The 25,849-nt window shown below is 41.0% G+C and overlaps 2 protein-coding genes across 5 annotated transcripts in view; one reads left to right on the top strand and one right to left on the bottom strand.

Annotated features, from left to right (window-relative positions):
* The window catches only part of NSMCE2 (NSE2 (MMS21) homolog, SMC5-SMC6 complex SUMO ligase), a 210,216-nt gene extending 204,501 nt beyond the window's left edge, over positions 1-5,715 (bottom strand). Inside the window, exons 1-2 of one of the 2 annotated variants that reach the window (XM_035011920.1) lie at positions 5,607-5,715; positions 1,952-2,122 (exon numbers count right to left, since the gene is read on the bottom strand). In XM_035011920.1, the coding sequence (XP_034867811.1) occupies positions 1,952-2,108 (157 nt within the window). In that variant the 5' untranslated portion in view covers positions 2,109-2,122; positions 5,607-5,715. The remainder of the gene's footprint in view (positions 1-1,951; positions 2,123-5,606) is intronic. The other variant, XM_035011919.1, reaches the window with a different exon arrangement.
* Positions 5,716-5,803: 88 nt separating this feature from the next.
* The window catches only part of WASHC5 (WASH complex subunit 5), a 61,516-nt gene continuing 41,470 nt past the window's right edge, over positions 5,804-25,849 (top strand). For 2 of the 3 annotated variants that reach the window (XM_035011913.1, XM_035011915.1), the window contains exons 1-9: positions 5,804-5,953; positions 11,202-11,513; positions 11,987-12,132; positions 13,144-13,228; positions 13,828-13,928; positions 16,381-16,573; positions 17,405-17,557; positions 21,583-21,696; positions 23,600-23,771. In XM_035011913.1, the coding sequence (XP_034867804.1) occupies positions 11,328-11,513; positions 11,987-12,132; positions 13,144-13,228; positions 13,828-13,928; positions 16,381-16,573; positions 17,405-17,557; positions 21,583-21,696; positions 23,600-23,771 (1,150 nt within the window). In that variant the 5' untranslated portion in view covers positions 5,804-5,953; positions 11,202-11,327. Of the gene's footprint in view, positions 5,954-11,079; positions 11,514-11,986; positions 12,133-13,143; positions 13,229-13,827; positions 13,929-16,380; positions 16,574-17,404; positions 17,558-21,582; positions 21,697-23,599; positions 23,772-25,849 lie in introns of those variants that run through there. The other variant, XM_035011914.1, reaches the window with a different exon arrangement.

Genomic DNA, 25,849 nt, shown 5'->3' with positions numbered 1-25,849 from the left:
CAGGCAGAGCAGAACCGTGAGCCCCACAGAAAGGGACAAACAAGTCAGGTAAGTCCTGCAGTCGCCTGCCTCCCTGCACAAAGGAGGAAGAAGCCAAGCAGAGAACGAAAGTCTTGAAGGACCAGGAGAGAGAGACTGGAGTTCGGGGAAGCTAAGACATCAGAGGTTTTCAAGACAGAGCACCAGGAGGGGGCTACGCAGAGACAGTACTCTAGGGATCTGCAGAGATCTCCTCAATCCTAAACCGCTGAGAAACACTTGCTGGGAGCTATAAAGTGAACAATTCCCAGGATTCACCCAGCACCAGGAGACTTTCGAATTCCACCCACACTAGGGCTATCTCACAGAACCCTCTGGGCAATAGACAGAGATGCAGAAAGGCCAAGCTTTGTAACCAGGCTGAATTGGCCCTAAAATAAATTGACACTAACTTGACCTGCACTAACAAAGTTTAACAACAAGCCTGGAAAGGATTAGCCTAATCCACAAATTACTTTGATGCCTGCCAAAACAAATGCCATAATTCTTGATTGGAAGACAACAAAATCCAAACACTCAACAACATAATACACACAATGTCCATGTGAAGAAGCAGCGACAGGAATGACAGAATTAGCAGACAAGGATATTAAAACAACTATTATAAATAGGCTCCATATACTCAAGAATACAGAGGAAAACCTGAACATAATGAAGAGAAATAGAAGACAGAAGATTCCATTTAATTTTTTATGTCGAGTTGAAAAATCCAGTATCTGAAGTTTAAAATTCATTGCACAAAATTAACAACAGAGACTGCAGAAGACAAGACCAATGAACCTGAAGACATAGCAACAGACACTATTAAAACTAAAGCCAGGCAGAAAAAAAAGACCCGGAAAAAAAATCAACCAAGCCTCATGACTTATAGGACATTATCAAGCTGTCTAACACACATATAATTAGAGTCTCACAAGAAGAGGGACGAAAAAACTATCTGAAGAAATAGTGGCAGGAGCGCCTAGGTGCCTCAGTCAGTTAAGTATCCGACTCTTGATTTTGGCTCAGGTCATGATCCTAGGTTCATGGGATCGAGCCCTGGGTAGGGCTCTGCGCTCAGCATGGAGTCTGCTTGAGATTCTCGCTCTCCCTCTACCCCTCCCCCTGCTTGCACATGCACTGTCTCTCTCTCTCTCTCAAAATAAATTTAAAAAAAAAGGAAAAAGAAATAGTGGCAGAAATTTTTCTAAATTTGATCAAACTACAAGCCCACAAATCCATAAAGCTTAAAGAACACCAGACAGAATAAACAAAATCACACAGACACATCACAATCAAATCGTTGAAAACCAGTGATATTAAAAACGACACAAAAATACTGTTGCTCCCCTGCCTCCATATAATATAAAATAAAAACAACCCTAATCCAAAGAAAGCAAATTAACAGTTTTCCAAGTCTTCTGATCGAAAAATGTTGATAAAGTTCATCAAAGCTGAATTCTTCTATTTTAGAAGAGGCCTTCCTTTGCCCATATCCCTAGCATAAGCTTCGTCTGTCTACCAAGTAATCAAGAATGAACAGAGTTAGACTATTGCAAAATGACTTTATTATAACTTTATATTAATGCATTTGCATACCTTACAGTTCACAGTTCACAAATGTCACATACTTTAGATTGTATGCTCCTTGAGATCAGGAACCTTCATGTTTCAGCCTGTAAGTCTCCAGTGCAGTTTCTACTGGCACGTAACCATCTGAAGACACACGAATGAGTCAAGCTCATTTCATCCTCAGTACATCGTTTTGTGGTATATGTAGAACAAAGATGAGAAAACCGATGCCCAGAGGGATGAAATGACTATCCCAAGAACACCTGAAAGGTCAGCAGTATCTCACATCCCTAGAGTAATGCCTCCATACAGGGTTATCCCAAAGTAGACACAAAAGAATTAAGTTTTAATTGTTACTTACTCTGAGTTTCCACGAGATCCAAGGCAACACCAGAAGCTGTGTCCATTCCAGAGCTGATACAGGACTGGAAGTTTTTCAAAGAGGAGAGAGCAGATTCTATACCACTGAAGGATATAAAACCAGTTGAACCTGAACTGGAACTGGAACGTCCGGGCATCTTGAAATTATTACCTAAGTTTTCAAACACAATGAAATAATATTTAGGAGTCAGAATAATAACTGCATAGGAAAATAACACTGCTATACACATCCATATGAGTATCTAATAGCCCACAAGTGCCACACTATTATATACATTCTGTATCCCTGGAGGGGACACCAAAGCATTGTGCTGTTATCTGGGCCACCAAACACAGATGCACTCAATACACAGGGAAGCTAAGTGTCTGCATTTTTCAAAGGAGGGAGAATACCCTCTTTCAAAACATTCCTTGGTTCTCTGAAGAATTCAACAACAACACAGTTCTTAAAAACCTAAAACATAAAGGGGTTAGAAAAAGTAGACTACTTGTATGATGCATTTTTCTAAAAACTGAAAATGGTAATAATAAAATAGTTTAATAAGGAGAACTTCGAAACCTGTAGTTTTTTAACTTACCTGACATATATGCATACTGAATTCTGAAAACTATAAATATATAAATATAAATAAAAAAACATATATTATATATAGATATTGTATATATTCCTGACAGTCCTCTGGATTCTAACAGATTTACAGACTTGGTTAGATCCCAGACTCTGTCAGTAAAAGCAGAATTTCTCTACATTATAGAGTAAAATACGGGGGCGATATGGAGTAAGGGTCAAGCATACAGCTTCTAGAACCAGACTATCTGAGTTCAAAGCACACACGCTCTCTCTCTCAAAATAAATTAAAAAAAAAAAAAAATAGTGGCAGAAATTTTTCTAAGTTTAATCAAAACTACAGGCCCACAAATCCATAAAGCTTAAAGAACACTAGACAGAATAAACAAAATCACACAAAGACACATCACTTTTGTGTCTTTTTGTCACGTAACTGAATGACTTCAGGCAAATTATTTAACCTCTTAGTGTTTCATTTTTCCCTTCCTAAAATTGGAATCATCCAGTGCCAACCTCAAGGATTACTGTGAGAACTGAATGAGATAAAGCATACAATAAAACACTCAGAATAATGCCCAGCACATAAATCTTTAAAAGTGGAAGCAAATTTTAACATCAACTTCATCATTATAACACTATAAGCAAAAATACGGAGTAGTGCTTGAGAGAATGGACACTGGACAAAGATGCCTGGAAATTCTGTCCCCCCCATGCCATTTAAAATTGCACAACCCTGGTTAAGTTGCTTGCCTTCTCTATCTTCAATCTGCTCTCGTGTAAAAAGGAAGTAACTATCTCACAGCATCATTGAAGGTAAATTAAATGTTACAGTTTTCTAAAACTTGTCTGATCTTAAGAATCGTTGAAATCTTATTAAAAATATAGATTTATATATAGGTACTATCTCAGACCTATTGAACCAGAGTCCCTGGTGGACACTACGAGGAAACCCGTATTTTTATGAATTGCCCCAGGTGATTCTTAGAATCAAACAGGCATGGAGAACACTGAGATAACTGCATCTGCCCCCAAATTTTATGTTGAGAGCCTGACCCCCATTGTGATGGTATTTGGAGACCAGGCCTTTTGGGAGATAATTAGGTTTAGATGCCCTGAGGGTAGAGCCCTCAGGAAGAGATTAGTGTCCTTATTAGAAGAGGAAGAGACACCGCAGTTCTCTCTCTCCACCAAGTGAGGACATAGCAAGAAGGGGGCTGACTGAGAGCCAGAAAGACAGCGCTTATCAGTATCCAACCATGCTAGCACCCCAATCTCTGACTTCTAGTCTCCAAAACTGTGCAAATAAATTTCTGTTGTTTAAGCCTCCAGTCTACACTATTTTTTAATAGCAGATGGAGCTGACAAAACAAACAATGCATATAAGGAATAATATAATCCAAGCTAAGTGGAGAATGTCTACCACATAGTAGCTATCCTTATTATGTGCATGCAAAATTCACACTACTCTAACGAAATTCTACATTTGCAGAGACCTCGGGAAAAACCTTCCTTCTGTAATTCTGGAGTATTTCCAGGGAAAAGATTCAGATTGAGAAGCAAAGGGACTACATGGAGTAGACGCACTTTTCCCTCTTTCTCCTACTAAGTACAGCTAAGTTCATAATTCACAGGACACCTCCTTCCGCAAAGCATCATCTGGCCCAAATTGTCAATCATGCAGTTGTTGAGAAACCTTGGTTTAAATCAACCTCCTCTTAGAGCCTTCCCCAATAACAATAATCTCTTTGTTCCCTGTACCTATCTATGGTTTCCAAAAAAGTTTAAAACAAGGTTTCCTGAGTTTTTCCCAAGCATGTTATCTTGCCTCCCCTAACAGGCCTTGTCTTAGGCCATTCTGGCCGCTGTAACAAAATACCAGATTGGGTAGCTTATAAACAAGAGAAATTTATCTCACAACAGTTCTGGAGGCTGCGAAGTCCAAGACCAAGGTGCCAGCAGGGTCAAGTTCTGGTGAAGGCCCTCTTCCTGGTTCATAGGCCCTGTGCCTTCTCACTCTGTCTTCACCCAGTAGAAGGTGCAAGGGAGCTCTCAGGAGCCTCTTCTATAAAGGCACTAATTCCATTCAAGAGGGCTCCACCCTCATGACCTAAGCGCCTCTCAAACACCCCACTTCCTAATGCCATCACACTGGTACTAGCATTTCAACTTATGAATGGGGGAAGCAGAAAGACACACATACTCAGACCCCAGCAGGGCTAAGACTGGCTTCAGGCAGGACCAGTTATTACTGTTTCCCTCTCTCATCTTTCTGCAGAGGACAGTGGGAGGCAAAGAGCAAACAATTTATAGACATTATGCTGAATCTCCTTCAAATCACGGGGGCCTGTACGAGTCCACGCAGAGCTGTATCTCCTTCTTCAAGATGCAAGGATACATCTTTCTTTATGAAACCTTCTCTGATCCGTACAAGCAATTGCTTGTCCCCTCCCTCATGCTAGTACGACCCCCCTCTCTCCCTCAAATACACATACACTTCTTTATAAAACTCAGTACGATCATCACAACTATTTGTTCACATGGCTGTCACTCCTTCCCCCTGCGAGCAGCTTAAACTACAACTCCGACATGTTCCACAGCACAGAAAACCGTTCCTCATGCCAAACAGGCGATCAATAAAGAACTGAGGAGAGTCACAACAAAAGCAGCAACCACCTTTCCGAGGTCCCCTACACTGCGCATAAACTGCTGCCCTGGCGCTTCATTCTCACTATCGCGAAGGTTCACAACCATTTATAGAAGACAAAAGGAAAACTGAGGCCCAGAGAGCTTATTTGAACGACCTGTCCGAGGCCCTGCTTTTAAAGACAGCTCAAACCAGATTAATCTGCATCAAGAACTCGTGAACTTTCCCCCACTCGGGTCGAAGGATGGAGAGATGGCGTCTCAGGGAGGGAGGCAGCCTGCCCGAGCCTCACTGCTCGACGTGCAAAGAGCCAGGACCACAGCCCAGGCGGACAGACCCCAGCTCAGGCACCCGCGGAGCGTCCGAGAGGGAGGCGACCCCTCCCGCCACCCTCGCCGTCGCCACCCCCCGCTGCCGCCTTACCTGGATGCCCGACCCAGCTCGGTCTGGCTGCACCCGGACTGCCCACACCCGGACCCCAACTCCTTCCTCAACTCCCTTCCCCAGTCGCTGAAACTGCGAGCGCGGGCTCGGGCGTCATCAGCCGTCGCCCGCCAGCGGTCACGTGACGCCCCGCCCCGCTCTCCGCCCCTCTGGTCATGTGACCGCCAGGAGAGCCAGAGGCGGAAGCTGGGGTCCCGCCGGCTGCCGATCGGGGGCTGCGGATAGAGGGGGCACCGGTGCGGAGAGGAAGGGGTGGGGACCCGGGTGCCGACCTCGCCCGCGATCGCCGGCCCCACACGTGCGCCGTGGCGCGGCCCGGGTGACAGGTGAGTAGGGGCGGGATGCGCTCTCCGTCCGTCCCTCTGCCCCTCCCCAGCCCCGGGCCGGGCCGCGCGGGCCGAAGGGGCGTCTGTGGCGTGGGGTGCGGTCTGGAGGGGGAGCCCGGCTTGGCGAACTGAGGGCCCTCCAGCGGCGGGGCTGCGGTCCAGGCTCTCCATCTCCAGTTAGGTGGAAATGATTTTCCACGCTGTCTGGGCGCTTTGGGAAATGATGCTCAGCTGCTTGGCCCTCATCTGATCGTTCCACGTTTCCAGGAGCCGTGCTGGGTAGACAGTGTTATTCCTCCATTTACTCTCGAGAGAACGGAGCGTTTGGCGAGGGCTTTTAGAGTCTGATGGACCCGGGTTTGAATTCTAGTTCTGCCTTCGGCTGTGAGTTTGAGCAAGTCATTGTTCCTCTGTGCACCTTAATTCCCTCACCTATGTCATGCTGGTGCCGAAGTTCTTTGCATTTAGGAAAACAGTTCCGAGGGTCCTGACTGGTTTATGGGCATGGTTGAAAACATAAACCAGGTCTCAGAGCCCGTAATGGAGCCGGATCTCCTGATTCCAACATAGTTGGAATGAGTTTCCTCCAACATAGGAGATGGGGTCATGAGAAGGGAGGGAGAGGTCTTACTGCCCCTGCCCACAACCAGAAACACCTTCCGTTTTTCCCTCTCCTGTCTTTTCCGGGATTTATGAATGGGACTAGAGTGATCAGGCTTGTTTCAGAACTTTTCTGGAAAAGAGTTGTCAGTCACTTTTACCTTGATCAACAACCATTACGTTTTGTTCCTGATAATGGATAAGTGGAGACCAGTGCTTCTCTTATGGAACTGAGGTTTTATGAAAGGATAAAAATAGACCTGTCTTCTTTTGTCCTCTTGAGTAGGGCACACAGTGGTTTGTCCCAGGACAATTTAATTTCCTTCAGATTCTGTACTTATTGGGTAATTGGTATGATGATGCCATGCTGCATTCTTGAAACATGTTGTCTTTTGTCTAGGGTTATTTTCCAAACTGAAAACCAATGTTCCATAACAAATTCTTTAAAATAAGCTACAGCTACTTTTTGGGGTGCCTGTAGAAGAAAAGTGGGAAATTGAGTGGGATCTCTAGTTTCATTTCATGCCTGGTAGTAATACCATCTATATTGAGAAAAACTGGTCTTCGTGAATTTTCTTCATCTCTAGCACCAAGAGAACCACTAAATGGAAGATTTAATTTAGGTTCTTCTACAGTGTTTATCTGCACCTCATTCTAGAGTGATTTTTTTAAATTTCAACTAAGTCTTAGCACCTTCTATAAAGCCACCGAATTCTGAGATCACTGCAACATGATTAAACATTTTTAATGTTGGTTCTTAGGTTCTGTTCTTTAGGGCAAGTTTTTCAACCAACAATGGGGTATCTACCAAATACTCTAACCAAATAATATTTTAAATGTTGCCTACAGTGTAGGGATTTAAGGATTAAAATAAGAGGTAAACACACAAAAGTCTTGACTTATGTCATTATCCCAGGCCTAAGCTAACCTGACTGTCTGCATGCAGGTGCTGAGTGTATCTGTTCATCCTTTTTTTTGGGGGGGGGGGGGGGGGAAGAAGGCAGGTAATGTTGTTTTGCTTTAAGATATTTTCCCTGGTCGCACTGTCTATCCTATATTGGGATCCAAAATCTGGTAGCAGTTTACACCCGTTAAACATAGTTTGCTTGCCTTACAGTTGTGTCTGGAGTTTCATCCTGCTTAGACCTGTGTCTTCAGAGGACTTCAGTGACTTTTTTTTTTTTCCCATTTGCCATTATTTTCCCCCTTCTCTTGTCTCATTTTCCCAGCCAGACCATTTCAATGCAAAAAGTGGAATGAAATTGGGGTGCCTGGCTGGCTCAGATAGTAGAACATGTGGCTGTTGATCTCAGGGTGAGTTTGAGCCCCACGTTGGGGGTAGAGTTTACTCAAAAAAAATTAAATTATCTGCATCAGCCACTTGCCTATTCCTTAAGCACATTTAGCACACTGCTGCCCTAGGGCTTTTGCATTTACTTGTAAACCCTGCCCGAATGCCCTTCTCCCAGATCATTATCGATTGTAAAATAACAAACTACCCCAAGACCTAGTGGCTTAAGACAAAAAAAAAAAAAAACAACAACCATCTATTGGCTTATAGTTTCTGTGGTCAGGAATCCATAATGTGGCTTAGCTAAGTGCCTTTGGCTCAGGGGCTCTTGGGATGTTGTAGTCTGGCTGTGAATAGAAGCTGTCGTCTTATCTGAAGGCTCAACTGGGGTTGGCGGGGATCCATTTTCAAGCTCATTCAAGTGGTTGTTGACAGGCTTCTCACTCCCTCGTCACAGGGCTCTCTCACAACATGACAGCTTCCTTCTTCCAGAACAAACAAGCTAGGGAGGGTGCCCCAGTCAAAAGTCACCATTTTTTTGTGATCTAATCTCAGAAGTCATATCTTTCACATCTACCTTATTCTGTTCCTTAGGAGTCAGTAAGTCACACTCAAGGAAAGGGGCCCACACAGGGCATGAACAAGGAGATGGAGGTCATCAGGGACTGTCCTAGAGGCTGCTAACCACGCTCAAATACCCTTACTGCTTGCTTCCTCACTTCCTCTGGTCCCTGCTCAAATATCTTATCAGAGAGGCTTTCACAAACTATGTAAAACAGCACACACACACACTCCATCTCTTTATCATGCTTTTTCTTCACAGCAATGATCACAGCCTGATATATAATGCATTTATTTATTATCTGTTCCCCACTCCTAATAGTATGCAGGCTTTATGAGAGCAAGAACTTAGTTTTGTTCTGCAGTATCCTCAGGTCCTAAAACAGTGCTTGACATACAGTAGGCACTGGGTACATATTTGTTGAATGAATGAATCTATATTAACAGGAATGCTTCCACCTGTAAAGAATCCAAAAGCCAACTAGCAGCAGACAAAACATAGTTCATTTTACAAGGATTACAGAGGTAAGGAGTGCCACAGTTGAATTAGTGAGTCAATAACATCAACCAGAATTTAGATTCTTTCTCTCCTTCCAAACCACAATCTGCAGATTTTTGGCTTTTTTTCTTTTAGGTTTGTCACCTTGTATGTCAGGCAAGACCTGTTCATTGGACCACATTCAAAGGCAAGAAGGAGAGGGATAGCCAGAGGAAAGAGAGAAAAATTTCTCTTCATATGCTTCTCTCCTTGTAGCAAGAGGAAAAAGAATACATTTCCCATTAAGGTCTACCATAGACTTCCTCTTACATCTCATTGGTCAAAATTGAGTCACATGTCTAACCTAGCTTCAGGGGCGGTGGGAAAATAAGGATCGGCTTGTTTCCTCCTCTATAGGAAGAAAGGAAAAGGAGGGAGGAAATTCTTGTTGGAGAGTCAACAGCATCCTGGTAAATTAAGACATTTTAAAGTATTGAATCAATAATAAGAGACTTACAGAAGGAAAAAAAGAAAACCTTTAAGGGTTATACAAAGCTTTCATGTACTAGATAACTATATAGGTAGCTTAACATGAGCGAACTTTGAACAGATGAGACAAGGGTTGGGTAATGTTTTCTTGGGCTGCAAAGGAGGCCCTCTCCTGTCAAAAGTCTTTCCACATTCTGGTTTTGTGTGTGGCGAAGTCCTCATTATTTCATCATTCACTATTTGAGTCTCTGCAGCTAGAAGATTACATATGAACATAAAAGTTGGCATTGACATAAAAATTTTAATGAGTTGACCATGTGTAAGATTAGTTCTTATTCAGATATTCGTGTCCTAAAGGGTCTGTTAGGTTGAATTCTTATTTTGTTGGTCAGTCTTCTCAATGTTAATGTCATGTTGATAGAATACAGTACCAGTGCGAAATGCAAGTGCAAATCTTGGGAAGTACACAGGCCTTCATGAAGTTGAAAAATAATTCAGGCTTCCATGAAGTTGACCACGATGACCTAGCTAAATTAACAATTAGAGAGAAATACAAGAAAGATGATGACAAAATTAACACTTCCAAAGATAATGATTTGAAAAAGAGTTGGAAGAAGCTGTTGGGGAAATGAATGCTGCCTTGAACATTTTTTGCAAAAATTACCTTTTTCTAAGATCGTGCTATGAAAGTCAACTGTGAAGTACAAGCTACTGTATTATCAAAGTCACAATTTGGTGAAATCAACTTCTGACTCATTCTTGGTTTGTTCCTTGAATGAGGACATAGTTGTTGCAGTTTTACTCTAAATTTTGCTAGGTGTGAAACTTACTTTCATAAGTTTTAATGATACCATTTCAAGACACCTTTCTAATCAAAACTTCTCCATAGCTTAGCATGAAATATTTGTCCTTAGAGTCACTTAGTAGTATTTCTCAGGCATGTATTAGCCTTGATAACAACAGCCTCCTATACCTGACATATGAGAAACACATTTTTATTTTTATTTATTTATTTTTTAAAGATTTTATTTATTTATTTGACAGAGAGAGAGACAGAGAGGGAACACAAGCCCGGGGAGTGGGAGAGGGAGAAGCAGGTTTCCCGCTGAGCAGGAGCCCAATGCGGGGCTCGATCCCAGGACCCTGGGATCATGACCTGAGCCGAAGGCAGACACTTAACGACTGAGCCACCCAGGCGCCCTGAGAAACACATTTTTTAAAGGTTGTTCCCTCGCCTAATTCTAATGAATTTGAAGACATAGTTCTCTTTTTCCGAAGGTAAAACAAGTGTTAGCAAAGGTAAAACAACTCCTGTAAGGAAAACTTAATAATCAGTGCCCAATTTAGGGCACATTTAAGCACACATGCTCACTGGATCCTCCCAAGCTCAGGGATCAGCTATATCAGGTCTTTTCTCATGGGGAGAAGTGGCTAAAGGATCGAAAAAGAGGCCAAGAGTGTTCATTTAGCAAAGTCCCTCGACATGGAAAAGTAGAAGAGTGGAGGATAAATGCCCTCCCCTCATATTGGAACTCATTGTTTGTTCCTTTTTTTTTTTAAGATTTTTTATTTATTTGAGAGAGAGAGTGAGCGAGAGAGCACGAGCTGGGGTGGGGAAGGGAGAGGGAGAAGCAGACTCCCCGCTGATCAGGGAGCCCCTGAGATCATGACCTGAGCCGAAGGCAGACACTTAACTGACTGAGCCACCCAGGCGCCCCTCGTTACTTGTTTTAATTTTTTTTAAGTGAGCTTGGGAGAAAAATCTTATATATATGTTACATGTACTCCCTTTAAAGTAGAGATTTTTATACTTTTCTTTCGGGCTACAGGTTCTTTAATGGAGCAGCCAATCTGTCAGCAGACCTGGTTTCATCTAATGATTTACAGACCCCAGCTCTGAAGCCAGTGAAACATTCCTGCTGCCCAGGCATTGAGTATAGTACAGCATCCTCACCATGTTGGACTTTCTAGCTGAGAACAACCTCTGTGGCCAGGCAATCCTAAGGATTGTTTCCTGTGGCAACGCCATCATTGCTGAACTTTTGAGGCTTTCTGAGTTTATTCCTGCTGTGTTCAGGTACAGAGACCGAGTCGATCAACAGAAATATGGAGATATCATATTTGATTTCAGCTATTTTAAGGTAATCCTCCTCCATAGCATTTTTACCACTGTATTGTCTATAAAAGCATGCTTTCTCTGGGAACCATGAGACGCTGAAGGGTGAAGTAATTATGGAGAAAGAGTTAAAAGAGGAAAGGTTTTAAACCAAATTTAGTATCAACGAACTAACTTGAAAATAATATAAATGTATTGTGTGGAAGCCCTAACATAATATATTCAAACTTTTAAAAAGATAACTTTGGTGTAATGTATTTCACAACAAAGTACCCCACACTTAAAAGCATGCTAATCATGGTTAGAGTTCAAATTCATTTCTTCCAAAGGGATTTTGCATCTAGGCTTCTGTTACCTTCATTACCTTCTGTTGCTCTGCTTTCAATTTTCGATATCCCTTTTAAGGCATAAGAGCAAATTTTTAAAAGACTATTTAGAAATTGTTACTCACAGGTATGCTTTTATTGCCATTTCACATAAATGTGTTTTTCTTCTCAGGGTCCAGAATTATGGGAAAGCAAGCTGGAAGCTAAGCCAGAGCTACAGGATTTAGATGAAGAATTTCGTGAAAACAACATAGAAATTGTGACCAGATTTTATTTAGCATTTCAAAGTGTGCATAAATATATTGTAGACTTAAACAGGTATTGATTAATTTAGCAATAGCTTATTCTGATAGTAAATAGTGGGAAAGGGACATGCCAGAAAATGTGCATCTTTCTGAGTTACTGCACAATCTCCCCACCTCTCCCATGCCTCTCCCATGCATAATTGTCTTTTCCTTCCTCTGGCACTAGTCATCTTAAGTATTTTAGAGTTTTATTATACTTTCCTTCTCTTGTGAAGTAGTATAATAACCTTGGTTTGTACTAAGTCATATGGCTTGCTTTCTTTTTTGTTTTCATCGACGTATAGTTGACACACTGTTTCATTAGCATCAGTTGTACAGCCTAGTGTTTTGATAACTCTATGCTGTGCTCACCGCAAGTGTAGCCACCATCTGTCCCCATGCAACGCTGTCACACTACCATTGCTACATTCCCTGTGCTGGACCTTTCATCCCCACCACTTACTCATTCCGTAACTAGAAGCCTGTAGCTCCCACTCCCCTTCACCCACTTTGCCCATGCCCACCGCCTGCCCCCCCCACCCCCCCAGTCCTCTCCCTTCTGGCAACCATCACTTTGTTTTCTGTATTAAGTCATATAGCTTTCAATCCTGTAGTTTATGACCATATTTTAGTATCTTATATATGAGGAGAGAAAGGAACTTATTTTTATAGCATTGGTAACCATAGCTTCCTTCTTATCCCTAACTACACAGTATTCTCTTCCTTTCAGCCCTTAAGAATTCACTACTCATCAGCTTTTAAATTAACTATTCCATGTTTTTATAGCATTACTCCTAAAATATTTGTAATTCATAAATCAAGACTAGGGATTACTTGGAGTAGCCGGTATTAGCAACCTGTGGCCCTAAATGACTATGATTTCCAGCTCACAAGTGCATTCTTAAGAGCACGAAGGGCCACAGACTATTTGAAGGCCAGAATGCCTGGTATCTTGCCTTATCTTTTAAAAATCTTTAAATTCCTTCTTCAAAGGTGTTCAAGTTTTCATTAGAATGAATAACTTGCTCTGGGGTTTCATTTCTAGATATCTAGATGATCTCAATGAAGGTGTTTATATTCAGCAAACTTTAGAAACTGTGCTTCTCAATGAAGATGGAAAACAACTTCTAGTAAGTAATAGTAACCATTTAAAATAGAAAGTCAAGAATGTCAAGCTTAGCATCACTTTTTTTCCTGTAAGTCCCAAAGACATGCGAAGTACCCTTCTTTAAAGAGAAGCAAAATAAACTGACAGTTATCTTCGTCCAATGGACAGTATCTGAATTTAGAACATAGTAGACTCTGAACAGAATTACAAGTGAAGTAGAAATCGTGTGGAGGTTATGAGCTTCTTCCTCAGTGTAACAATCCTATCTTATCTTTCACATCCCAGACATCTAGCCTTAGAAATTAGTACATAATAATCGTTTAAGAAATGTTAAATAAGTAAAGGATTTAGAGGAACTCCATTTGGGGTCCCAAGCCAAATATCAAAAATAGGCCACCTGAAAGGTAATCACTGCAATTTAAATTTATTTCACATATACTTTTCAAAGCCCATTCTATACAGAAGGTGAGAACCCTTTGGGGAAACCTGCATTCTCTTTGTAATATAAAGCTTTGAGGAAGAAAGGGAACAAAGTGATTCTTTTTAATTAACCCTCGTCAACTTCATTCCAAAAGAACATATACTCCTGTGAGTTTGACCACCTTCTTCCTCTCTTCATAGTGTGAAGCACTCTACTTATATGGAGTTATGCTGCTGGTCATCGACCAAAAGATTGAAGGAGAAGTCAGAGAGAGAATGCTGGTCTCTTACTATCGATACAGGTATCCTGGGGCTGGGACTGCATCCTCCAAAAGCACTGCTATTGGTAAAATGCAGTGTAGGTTTCCATACTACTTGTACTGGGAACAGCAGTGATATGATCTAGAATGAAAAGTATGGGATCCTTATGTCTTCTGAACATAGTGTAGAAATGTAACGATTACTCTATATTTTATATCATCACCATAATAAGAGACTATATATAATATAATCTATATATTATATGTAAAAGAGCCTATATATTATAGATTATTAGAGATAAATAGATTATCATGTCCACGGTGGTACCTCAGTTTTTTAAAAAAAAGGAATCTGAATTTTCTTTACCTTAAAGATAGATAAATTTGGGAATTTTGGAAGTCTAATGAATATTCTTTTTTTATGTTTTTAAGTATTACTCTTTGGCGGGTGTAGGGAAACGAATACATTTTCTGTTGTCATTTTTAGGTTGATGACTTTGAAAAGGTATCGCTCTGGGTTAGGTGGGAAGTGAATTCTCACCCGTATGTATATGTGGAAACAAAAACAAACAACAGCACATATCACGATCACATGTTTTGTATGTCTGTATAGAGCTGTGACTTCAAGAAGTAGGGTCTTTTGGGCGCCTGGGTGGCTCAGTTGGTTAAGCGACTGCCTTCGGCTCAGGTCATGATCCTGGAGTCCCGGGATCGAGTCCTGCATCGGGCTCCCTGCTCGGCAGGGAGTCTGCTTCTCCCTCTGACCCTCCTCCCTCTCATGTTCTCTCTATCTCATTCTCGCTCTCAAATAAATAAATAAAATCTTAAAAAAAAAAAAAAGAAGTAGGGTCTTTAAATCAGAAGCCACCTTAAAGCTCTGTAATTCCAGTATCTACCACACAAGTTTCAATTTATTGAATTAATGAGTCAAAATCGGGATACAAGGTCAATGTTAGAAATAGTCACGATTCAGGGAAGAAACAGATGATAAGCAGGAATCAGGAACATGGGTTAAAAGATGCACAGACTTGAGTTAACATTCTTAAATTTAGAAATTAGGGTAAAATAAATAGGGCAAAGGGGCAAATCCTCGACAGAGAGGGATCGTTGGAGACATCATCTCTTCAGCAGCAGCTGGGACTGCTGCCTCGTCAGCCATAAATTCACTTCAGGCTACTCAACTAGCCTGTTTCCTTCAGCTTCGTGAGTATGTGAGGAGAGTGCTCACCAGCGTGCGTGATTTATTCACAGCAGTTTGGCCATGAGCTGTTTTAATATCCATGTTTTTTACAATGAACTTTGAATGGCCTTGCATATATTTCCAAAATTACATGGAAAAACAAAAACAGTAAAGAAAATAAAGAAGTAAAAAAAAAAAGTTTGTTTATCAAGCCCAGCTTTGACAATCCGGCTTTGTCCCTTTGGGTACAACAGCTAATTCATTAGGATGTGAGGATCCATTACCGCAATGACACTGAACAATTGTAAGGCAGAGTTGTGGGAAAGGAGATTCTTACATCAAATAGGAGGTCATCTTCAAATCTAAGATTCTTTGAGTCTCCCTGAGGGATTACTACTCCACACCACCCTGAAAACCACAGATGTTTTGATGAAATCTTTGTAGAAGGTGCACCTTGCCAAGAAAGAACCAGTTATTATGTATCCCACTTTAAGTTGACATCACGTTTTAAAATTATTTTCTAACTTACAAAATGTTGCTGCTGGTTCATGTTCTTTCTCTGCAATTCTGAAATCCAAAGAGCTCTGAAAAAAAATACATGTGTATGTACACACACATATACATGCACATAGTAATTCCTTTGGCAGCAAAGCTGATCTAACCTGAAATCATCTGGAGTCAAAACCTGTCAGAGCAGATACAAGGCTATAGGTAGTCCTTATTTATCTCACTAGTGTGACTATTCATAAATTTTACTGCAGAAATATCAATGTGTTGATCGTGTAATGCCAATTGAGACCCTACTAGAGTATCATATCGTATATACCCTATTAACTTACTATATTTGGAAAATGCTGCAATCTGAAACAAATCCAGCCCTAAGGATTTTAGAAAAGGGATTGTGGACTTTAACATAGAACTAACTGTATCTATGTATAGTTATTTTATGTATAACTATGTATATATATGTATAACTAATACTGTATATATGTGTATATATATATCTACATATATATGTATGTATATATATAACTGTGTGTATATATATGTATATACATATATATGTATATGTATAACTATATATATGTGTAACTATGTATATATATGTATAAGATGTTCGAATCTTATAAGTGTACTATAACAGGCTTTTTGAAAATGTAATTGTGACTCTTAGGGATATAAATTGACCAAAAGTCTTATCTGAAACTACATAAAGTCAGGTTATAATGAAATTCTGCTTTTCTTTTTGGCTTTTGAGTTTCTAATATGGGCGGTTTGTCTGGCCCTTTCTTCCCCATTGTGAACATGGCTCAGTGCTGCTCGATCTTCTGCTGATTCAAATATGGATGATATTTGTAAGCTGCTCCGAAGTACAGGTTATTCCAGTCAACCAGGAGCCAAAAGACCACCCAACTATCCTGAGAGTTACTTCCAGAGAGTGCCTATCAATGAAGCCTTCATCAGTATGGTCATTGGTCGACTGAGATCTGATGATATTTACAACCAGGTGGGGATTAAACCTGTCAAGATCTTAGTATTTAAAAGATTGATTTCACTTTCCTCCTCAATTACTCCTTCCCTTCCTTCTTCCTCAAAAGAATAAAAGCAGTTAAAAAATTTCAAATTTGGGGGGCTGTACTATGGGATGATAGAGGAAAGAGGGACAATAATTTGGGCAGAATTAGAGATTTCAGGGAGAAGATGGCATTTGATCTATATTTGGAAAAAAAGATGCATTCTTGCAGTCATTCATTCAAGAAAGAGTTATTGAGTGTGTGTTACGAGTTTGCTGCTGGGGTCCATCGCTGATGAAGGCAGGCTGTGGTCCCTGCCCATAACGACCTTGTAGCTGAAGGAAGAAGATGGATAACTAAAGGAATTATAGCAAAGCAAGGTGAGTGTTAGGGGAAGCAGAGGGGGCCATACAGCATACAACAGGGGCAGCAAGATTGCCCGGGGGGGGAAGGGGGGGCGGCAGGGTGTGGGGTCTGTCAGCTCTGAGAGGTCATCTGTGATAGACACAGATGTGGACAACTAGCAGGACACAGGGAGTTACACATATCTTTTTCTTTTTTTTTTTTTTTTTTGAGGAAAAGACTTCAAATTGCGGCAGAGTCAAGGGCGAGAAGGAAGAGAGTGCTGGGTGGTTAGCAGTAAGAAGGCAGGCCCTGGTTACATTGTATTCCTTACAGTGCTGCCCTCTGAGAATTGCTCCCAGGGCCCAGGACCCCCTGTTGGGAAACGGCTACATCCTAGAACCTGATCACTTATCCAGCACACGTATGAATTCAGATGTCAGCAACAGCTGCCTCTCCGGGGGGTTGTGTGTGCTTTGCAGGTCTCCGCATACCCTTTGCCCGAGCACCGCAGCACGGCCTTGGCGACTCAAGCTGCCATGCTGTACGTGATCCTCTACTTCGAACCTTCCATTCTTCACACCCACCAAGCAAAAATGAGAGAGATTGTGGACAAATACTTTCCAGATAACTGGGCAAGTATTACTATCAGTCTTTTTTTTCTCTGTAATAACCTTGTTAGGGAACCGATTTTCTGTTCTTTTGGCCTTTAGCCCACAGGTCATAATTTTGCAAATAATGAGACATAAAGTCACTTAGATAAAATTACTCTATGTTGAGGATCTTAAATCATAACATGAGGGAATAAGTCAGTAAAACTTCCTGAAGAACCCAAGGGTTTTTTTTTTTTTCTTAAATAGATACTGTCAAGGTGAAACCATGTATTAAAATGTATCTTGTTTTAGTTGCTGAGTTTGTAACTGTTTCATAAGTATTTCTTTTTTCTGTTTCATGACTCTAAGCTTACAGAATTAACCTATTTTATGAATAGGAATTTTACTTCAATAATGTTTCATCTACCTTACAGGGCTGTTAAGGTTTATATTACTGCAGGGATGTGTTTATCTCACCCAAAAATATTAATTCTTAAAAGAATAAAGCTGACAATATACTCAAAGTGTAGATGAGATGTTCTCTTTGTACAAAGAGGTTTTAATAAAGTACAATGAAGTGGATCCTGTTCTCAGGTAGCAGATTCTATTTCACTTCTTACTGGCCATTGAATTGCAGACTGTGATTAGGGAACTGTAGGAAAAATAGCCCACAGTGAGGAGATGATGCTTCCTATCCATGAACACGTCATGCTTACAAGCTAGGAGCTGAGCAACCAGGAGGAAAACTCTGATAATCTGGTTTCATTTGCCTAAGCTTAATAAAGAGTTTTGACCATAGTGCTATAATCAGGAACAGAAATACTTTCAGTGTTAAGGAAGGTCAAAATCCAGTTATATGATGCTTATAAGATACACTCCTAAAAAACACTCCTGGCACACTAAAAATAAAGGAATTGGGGCACCTGGGTGGCTCAGTCATTTAAGCGTCTGACTTGGTTTCAGCTCAGGTCATGCTCTCAGGGTTGTGAGATCGAGCCCCAAGTGGGGCTCCACACTCAGCATGGTGCCTTCCCTCTCTCTCTCCCTCTGCCCCTCTCCCTGCTCTCGCTCTCAAATAAATAAAATCTTTTAAAAAAAGGAACTAGAGGGGCGCCTGGGTGGCTCAGTTGGTTAAGCGACTGCCTTCGGCTCAGGTCATGATCCTGGAGTCCTGGGATCGAGTCCCGCATCGGGCTCCCTGCTCGGCAGGGAGCCTGCTTCTCCCTCTGACCCTCCCCCCTCTCATGTGCTCTCTGTCTCTCTCTGTCTCAAATAAATAAATAAAATCTTTAAAAAAAAAAAAAAAAAGGAATTAGAAAGAGAGCAAGAGATTCCAGGCAAATGCCAGCCAATGAAAAGCCAGTAAGAAAATATTAATATCACACCATAGAAAATGTTAAAGAAAAACACTAATAGGGATAAAGAGAGATCATATATGATTTTAAAAAGAATAATCCAAGGTTAATTCATAAATTCACACCCAGGGAAATACTCTAAATATATAAAGCAAAAACAAAATAACATGTAAAAATTGATGAAACCATAATCATGATGGGAAATTTTAAGATACCTCTTTCTCTATATACTCCTGCTCTTTCAAAAATCCGTAAAAATGTACCATGTGTATTTGAAAGGATATGTATGAAAGTTGGGAGACATCAGTTCACAAAGTCAACAAAGTTTAAAAAAACAATGTTAGTCTACAGACAGTATTCTCTTACTATAGCATGATTACATTAGAAGCCAACACTTAAAAGATATTTTTAAATGTTTGGAAAAAACATATACTCCCAAATAACTCTTGTGTTCAAGAGGAAATCACAATAGGACACCTGGGTGGCTCAGTCGGTGAAGCATCTACCTTCGGCTCAGGTCATGATCCCCAGGTCCTGGGATCGATCCCCACATCAGGCTCCTTGCTCAGCACGGAGCCTGCTTCTCCCTCTCCCACTCCCCCTGCTTGTGCGCACATGCGCTCTCTCTCTGACAAATAAATAAATAAAATCTTTTTTAAAAAAAGAGGAAATCACAATGTAAATGAAGAAATATGTAGAATCACACAACATCAAAATACTACAAAGCAAAGCACATGGGAATGACTAAAACTGTTCTTCAAGGTAAATGAAGTAAATGAAACCTTAAATATGTTTATTTAAAAAAGAAGAACAGGGGTGCCTGGGTGGCTCAGTCGTTAAATGTCTGCCTTCGGCTCAGGTCATGATTCCAGGGTCCTGGGATCGAGCCCTCCATCGGGATCTCCGCTCTGTGGGAGGCCTGCTTCCCTCTCTCACTCCCCCTGCTTGTGTTTCCTCTCTCGCTGTCTCTCTCTGTCAAATAAATCAATAAAATCTTTAAAAAAAAGAACAATTAAAAATAAATGAATTAAAGGGCTGTCTGGCTGATTTAGTTGGTGCAGCATGCGACTCTTGATCTTAGGGTTGTGGATTCAAGCCCTACGTTGGGTGTAGAGATGACTTAAAAATCTTAAAAATAAATAAATGAGTTATATATTGAGCTTAAGAAGCTAGAAAAGGTCGAGTGAAAGGAAGTCAGTAGGTGTATGAACGGCAATGTATTGAACTGGACAAAAAGGGAATGAGAGAGAAGATCAATACAAAAAGGCTGGTTTTTTGAAGAGTAATAAAATAGATATTTAGTGAGACTGACCAGACAGAGAAGACAAGTTTAAATATGATAAGATTGAGGAAGCCAACCTAAGATAAAATAAAGAACTTTTATTTTTTTTATTTTTTTTTTTATTTTTTTTTTTTAAAGATTTTATTTATTTATTTGAGAGAGAGAGAGTGAGAGACAGAGAGCATGAGAGGGAGGAGGGTCAGAGGGAGAAGCAGACTCCCCGCCGAGCAGGGAGCCCGATGCGGGACTCGATCCCAGGACTCCAGGATCATGACCTGAGCCGAAGGCAGTCGCTTAACCAACTGAGCCACCCAGGCGCCCTAAAATAAAGAACTTTTAAAGTTATAAGAAAACTTCTGAACAACTTTATGCCAATATATTTGAAAACTCTGAAAAAATGGAAAATTTTCTCAAAAATATATAAATATCAAATCTGACTCAAGAAGAAAAAGGAAGCATGATGAGCCCAGTGACTGTTAAAGAAATGGAACTGGGGATCCATCCTCCCTGCTTATCCACCTCCCACCAAAAAGAGAGGATCCCCAGGACTGCAGGATCTCTCAGGCAACTTTTAGCAAAATTTCAAGTGACAAATAATCGCAATTTTTATACAGACTGAAGTAGGTGGGTAAAGAACTGCAAAAATAATGCTTTGTTCCCTTTAGTCGAGAGATTCTCGTGTGAACTGGGGAACCCTAGGAGTCCCCCAGGCTCATTGCAGGGGTCAGTGAGGTAAAACTGTGTTTATGATAACACCAGGGTGCTCTGTGCCTTGTCCTCTCATCCTTTCCCAAGTGCACTTTGCATTTCCAGAGGCCCCGAGACACACAGTACCCAGTACCTCAGGAGTCTGACTGAGGGAGCTGAGTGTGAGTCTGGCCGTCTTGAGTTAGGCCAGACGTTACAGAGACTTGAAAAAATGGAAAAGCGATGCCATCCTTCTCACAAAACTTTTTGGGAAACCTTTAGTCTGTTTTTTGTTTTGTTTTGTTTTTTTAAAAAAAAGTTTTATGTTAGCATGTAGTGGGTTTATTGTTGTTATTTGAAGTGAATTAAATAGTTTTTGAAATGTCTCAGTTGTAATCTGTAATATGATAAATATCAATAGATATAACCCCATTTAAAAAAAAAGTCCTTTGGAGTTTTCAGTAAGTTTTAGTTGCATAAAGGCTGAGGTGAAAACGTTTGAGAAGACCACTGCTCTAATGTGCTTTTCTGTCAACCCTGATTTAGTCATTTTCCCATGAATAGCTCTTACCGCCCTTGTTCCAAAATGCCCCTAAAATAGAACACTTACCTCTGTATTTTGGCAAATCGTTGGTTTTTCATTGCAATGGAGTTTGAACTAGAAGGAGTGGGCAGTGTCTTCTGTAACTTTGCCTCCAAGTGAGTACGTATTGAACATGCTGGATGAATGTGTCCTCTTGCAGGTCATTAGTATTTACATGGGGATCACGGTTAATCTAGCAGATGCTTGGGAACCGTATAAAGCTGCAAAAACTGCTTTAAACAATACCCTGGACCTTGCAAACGTCAGAGAACAGGTAGGTGCTGGCCAATGCAGAAGGATTCTCATAACAGCTGCAAGCCTGCTTAAGGGGGTTAGGGAATGAGGAGAGTTCCCAAGGAATTTGGAAAATGACCACATAGACATTTTAAGTGCGGTGATTAACGAAAGGCAAATTTGCGCATCCTAATAAGGTAGGTAATTACAGATTTTTACCTTGCACGGTATATGTAAGTGGGAGACTTGGGTCCTAAGATTCGACATCCTAAGATGAATCAGTATGTCACGTGACCCTAACTGACTTCACTTATTCTTGTTGAAGTCTGTGTCCTTGTGGACAGAATGGCTTTGACTGGTAGCTGGAATTTTAACTTTCATTAGTAGGATGAATATTGAGGATGGTAACTGAATGTACACAATACGTCCTGTCACTGTAATTTAAATTTGTCCTCTCTGATGTGTGAAAGAAGCAACAAAACTGGAGACATTTCATCTCCTTAAAGTTTAAATGGTTACATTCTCTCTCTTTGATAAGAACACAAGGCAGTTATCCTGTTTGTTTTCTATGATTCTCTTACGATTTGTCTCCCTCTCAGATTTCATCTCATTTTATTTTTCCCTCCCTTCCCCTATGATCCCGTTTTGTTCCTTAATTTCCACATGAGTGAAATTATAATTGTCTTTCTCTGATTGACTTATTTCACTTAGTATAATACCCTCTAGTTCCATACACCTCATTGCAAATGGGAAGATTTCATGTTTTTGATGGTTGAGTGGTAGTCCATTGTATATATATGTACCACATCTTCCTTATCCATTCACCTGTAACTGGGTGATGGACATTAAGGAGGGCATGTGATGTAATGAGCACTGGATGTTATATAAGACTGATGAATCATTGACCTCTACCTCTGAAACTAATAATACATTATATGTTAATTTTAAATAAAAAATAAATTAAAAATTAAAAAACACAAGGCAGAAGGAAATTCCTAAGTAAATAGAGCAGTAAAAATCTCTGTTGGGCAGTATCCTTGACGTTTCTAAACAGTTACCTTCCTCAGCTCGGTTGTCTGAGTTTTTGAGTTTTCAGCGCAGATAGAACAATATTGACTCAAAGAACTTTAGCATGTTTTATTAAAGAAAATTGAATTCCATCAATAATGCACAAAATAATTTCAATGTTGGTATGTCTCCAAAACACACATTAGAGAAAGCGGCGCTTCCAATACTTACTGGTATCAGAGCATTAATGTTTCATTACTAAAATTACTTTTCCAAAATTGCATTTTCTCCTTGGTGCCATTTTAAGAAGATCTTCAGAGTCCTCTGATGAAGCACCTGGTGATAGTTTTAAACTAACCTGACTGGCTAATGATGTTTAACATGTAACTCTTGCTCCGGGGAAAGCAGAATGACCAAATTTCCAAAAGGCTGGTTTGAAAATTCACTTTTGATCTACTGAGGCATATTTTTGTTGTGCTTTCATCTGCCTGTAGAAGTCTCTTCTCCTGGGTATTTCTGCTCTGCCTGCTTTGCCAATAATTATGGGAAGAATAGGCAGTTGAACTTCTGCTTTTATGTTTCTCTTCCATCCAAGTTAAGAACAGAAGGGGCCCTCGGAACCACTTGTTCCCGATTCTCTGGGTGACATTTGCAGAAACCAGGAGGGAGAGGTTAAATCCAAAGTCACACTATCTAATCTAATCATAGCTGGAGGTAGGATTTAGGATTCTCTTGGTTCTGAGTCCAACGTCCTTTTCACAAATGTCCAATAAGCCACTAGCCTTTGAGCCTTACCAACTGTGGTCCATATGTTACTCATCTCCTATAGAAATGTTATCATTTGTCCAGGGGCTCATCTGTATGGGGATTTGTTTTCAAGGAACATCATTGTCTCTTTTTGAAAATGTAAATTCAGTTGTTTTTTCTTTTAAAAGTCAAGCAGATACGCTACTGTCAGTGAAAAAGTGCATGCTCAAGTACAACAGTTTCTGAAGGAAGGTTATTTAAGGGAGGAGATGGTTCTGGACAATATCCCAAGGCTTCTGAACTGCCTGAGAGACTGCAACGTTGCCATCCGATGGCTGATGCTTCACACAGCCGACTCAGGTAATGTGAAGGCGTGCCATCTGCATGGCTCCATATAAAGGCTTGCAGGATTAAGATATGCTCCATGATGCAAAAATTGTTTAGCCTTTGGAAGAGAATCAAGTTGCTGCCTTTTTTTTTTTTTAGATTGATTGGTTTATTTTAGAGAGACGGGGAGAGAGCATGCGTGTGCATAAGCGGGGGAAGGGGAGAAGGAGAAGAAGAGGGAGAGACTCTCTAGCAGACTCCCCACTCAGCACAGAGCCTGACACGGGCTTGATCTCAAGGCCCATGAGAGCATGACCTCAAGACCCATGAGAGCATGACCTGAACTGAAACCAGGAGTTGGACACTCACCCAACTAAGCCACCCAGGCACCCCGAGAATCAAATTGCTTTTTAAGTTAGTCATTTTTGTGTCTACTTAGACAAGTCAGCTGCCCACCTGAATAGTCCCTTTGTCAGGTTAGATTATCTGGGATTATCCCAGTGGGTCCAGGGTAATCACAAGGGTCCTTGAATCGGCAAGAGTGAAGCAGAAGAGTCAGAACCAGAGAGGTGGCATCATGAAAAAGGGTCAACAGGCCATTGCTGGTTTTAAAGATGGAAAGGGGCCACAAGCCAAGGAATACAGGTCGCCTCTAGATGCTGAAAAAGATAAGAAAACAGGATTTACCCCAGAGCCTCCAGAAGGAGCACAGATCTACTGACTCCTTGATTTTACCCCAGTGAGACCCATTTCAGATTTCTCATCTCTGGAACTGTAAGAGAATACATTTGTGTCTTCTTAAGCCATTAAGTTTGTGGTGATTGGTTACAGCAGGAAACTAATACGAGAGCCAGTCCAGTAAATAAGAGCCAGATGTGCAAAATGCATCTGGCAGGATGTGGGATTTGAGTCCAGAGCAGGAGAGAAATTTTACTGGTTGGTGTAGAGGGGTGAAGGTGGTTGGGGAAGGCTCCACACAGGACACAGGAGTGGACTGGGCCCCCTAGGATTTTGAAGTAAAATTCTAGGCTGGAGAAATGATAGAGAAGAAGGTATGATTTTGGAAGTACAGAAAAACATGGACCCACAGAGTTGATGAACAGGCTAAACGAGAGTGCCTAATAAAGGTAGATTGGGGGAAAGAAAATAAAGGTAGGTTGGGTGTCACCTTTTCTGGTCCACAGTCTTGGAGACGCTGTGGGCCATCAAGTTCAGTTGCTTTACAGATTGTAGGAAATGACTCCACAGGGTCCGTGAGCCTGTGACTTAAAACAAAAAACACCTGGTTTAATAGAAAAATAAATAGGTTGGACTAACCCGAGTCAGTTCAGAGCTGACACAATTCCTTGTACTTAGTAAAGGCTGGATCGACGTTAATGAACTAACGATTTCACTCATCTGGAGCGCATGCACTTCCCGCTCACAGGTGTGTCATTCAGCAGCCTGGCCAGCCTCGTGCTTTTTGTTTTTTTGCCCCCAAACTTTGCTTGAGAGCCACCCTGAGACTGGCACTGCTTTCAACAGTTGTTCTTTCGGATGAGGCTGTGCCTCTAGAAATACTGCCCACTCCAGAGTATTCTGCAGCCTCCCATGGTAACACAGTAGCCTGTAGCCCGACTCTTCCAGGCAAGATGTTCTTCCCTCTAGCTCCCATTTGGTTCCACGTCCTGTGAGTGGTCAGCAGTGCAGACAGCAGGTGGACTTCTTAATCCTCTGTAGCTCTGAAAATATATGGACTTTCTTCTCAGCCTTCTCTTTTCCCACTAGAAATCTCTAGCTACGAAATCTTTCTCAAAAGTGCTGCTTCCCAGTTTGGTTTTTTTTTCATTTTGCTTTTTTGCCTACATCCCTCTCCAATTTACAGTTTGCTCATAGCACGAATACCATGGCTGAAGTTTAAACTGGATCTGGTTTTAGGTAGTCATGTTTCTTTTTTTTACATAAACTCCAGTTCTAATTTGAGGATTTTGCTCTACTGACTCAGTATTGAATCTTCTTTACCGAAGTCTTAACATGCTCAAGCATGTAAACAACTCAGACCCTCGCTTTATCCTATCATAAAACCAGCGGTGAGTTTCCCGTGACTCAGCCTCATCATCCTCCTCCCCACG

Source organism: Mirounga leonina, unplaced genomic scaffold (assembly GCF_011800145.1).
Source record: "Mirounga leonina isolate KUSES-001 unplaced genomic scaffold, KU_Mleo_1.0 Mir_165, whole genome shotgun sequence".
Taxonomy (NCBI): Eukaryota; Metazoa; Chordata; class Mammalia; order Carnivora; family Phocidae; genus Mirounga; species Mirounga leonina.
This window is presented reverse-complemented; position numbering and strand designations above follow the sequence as displayed.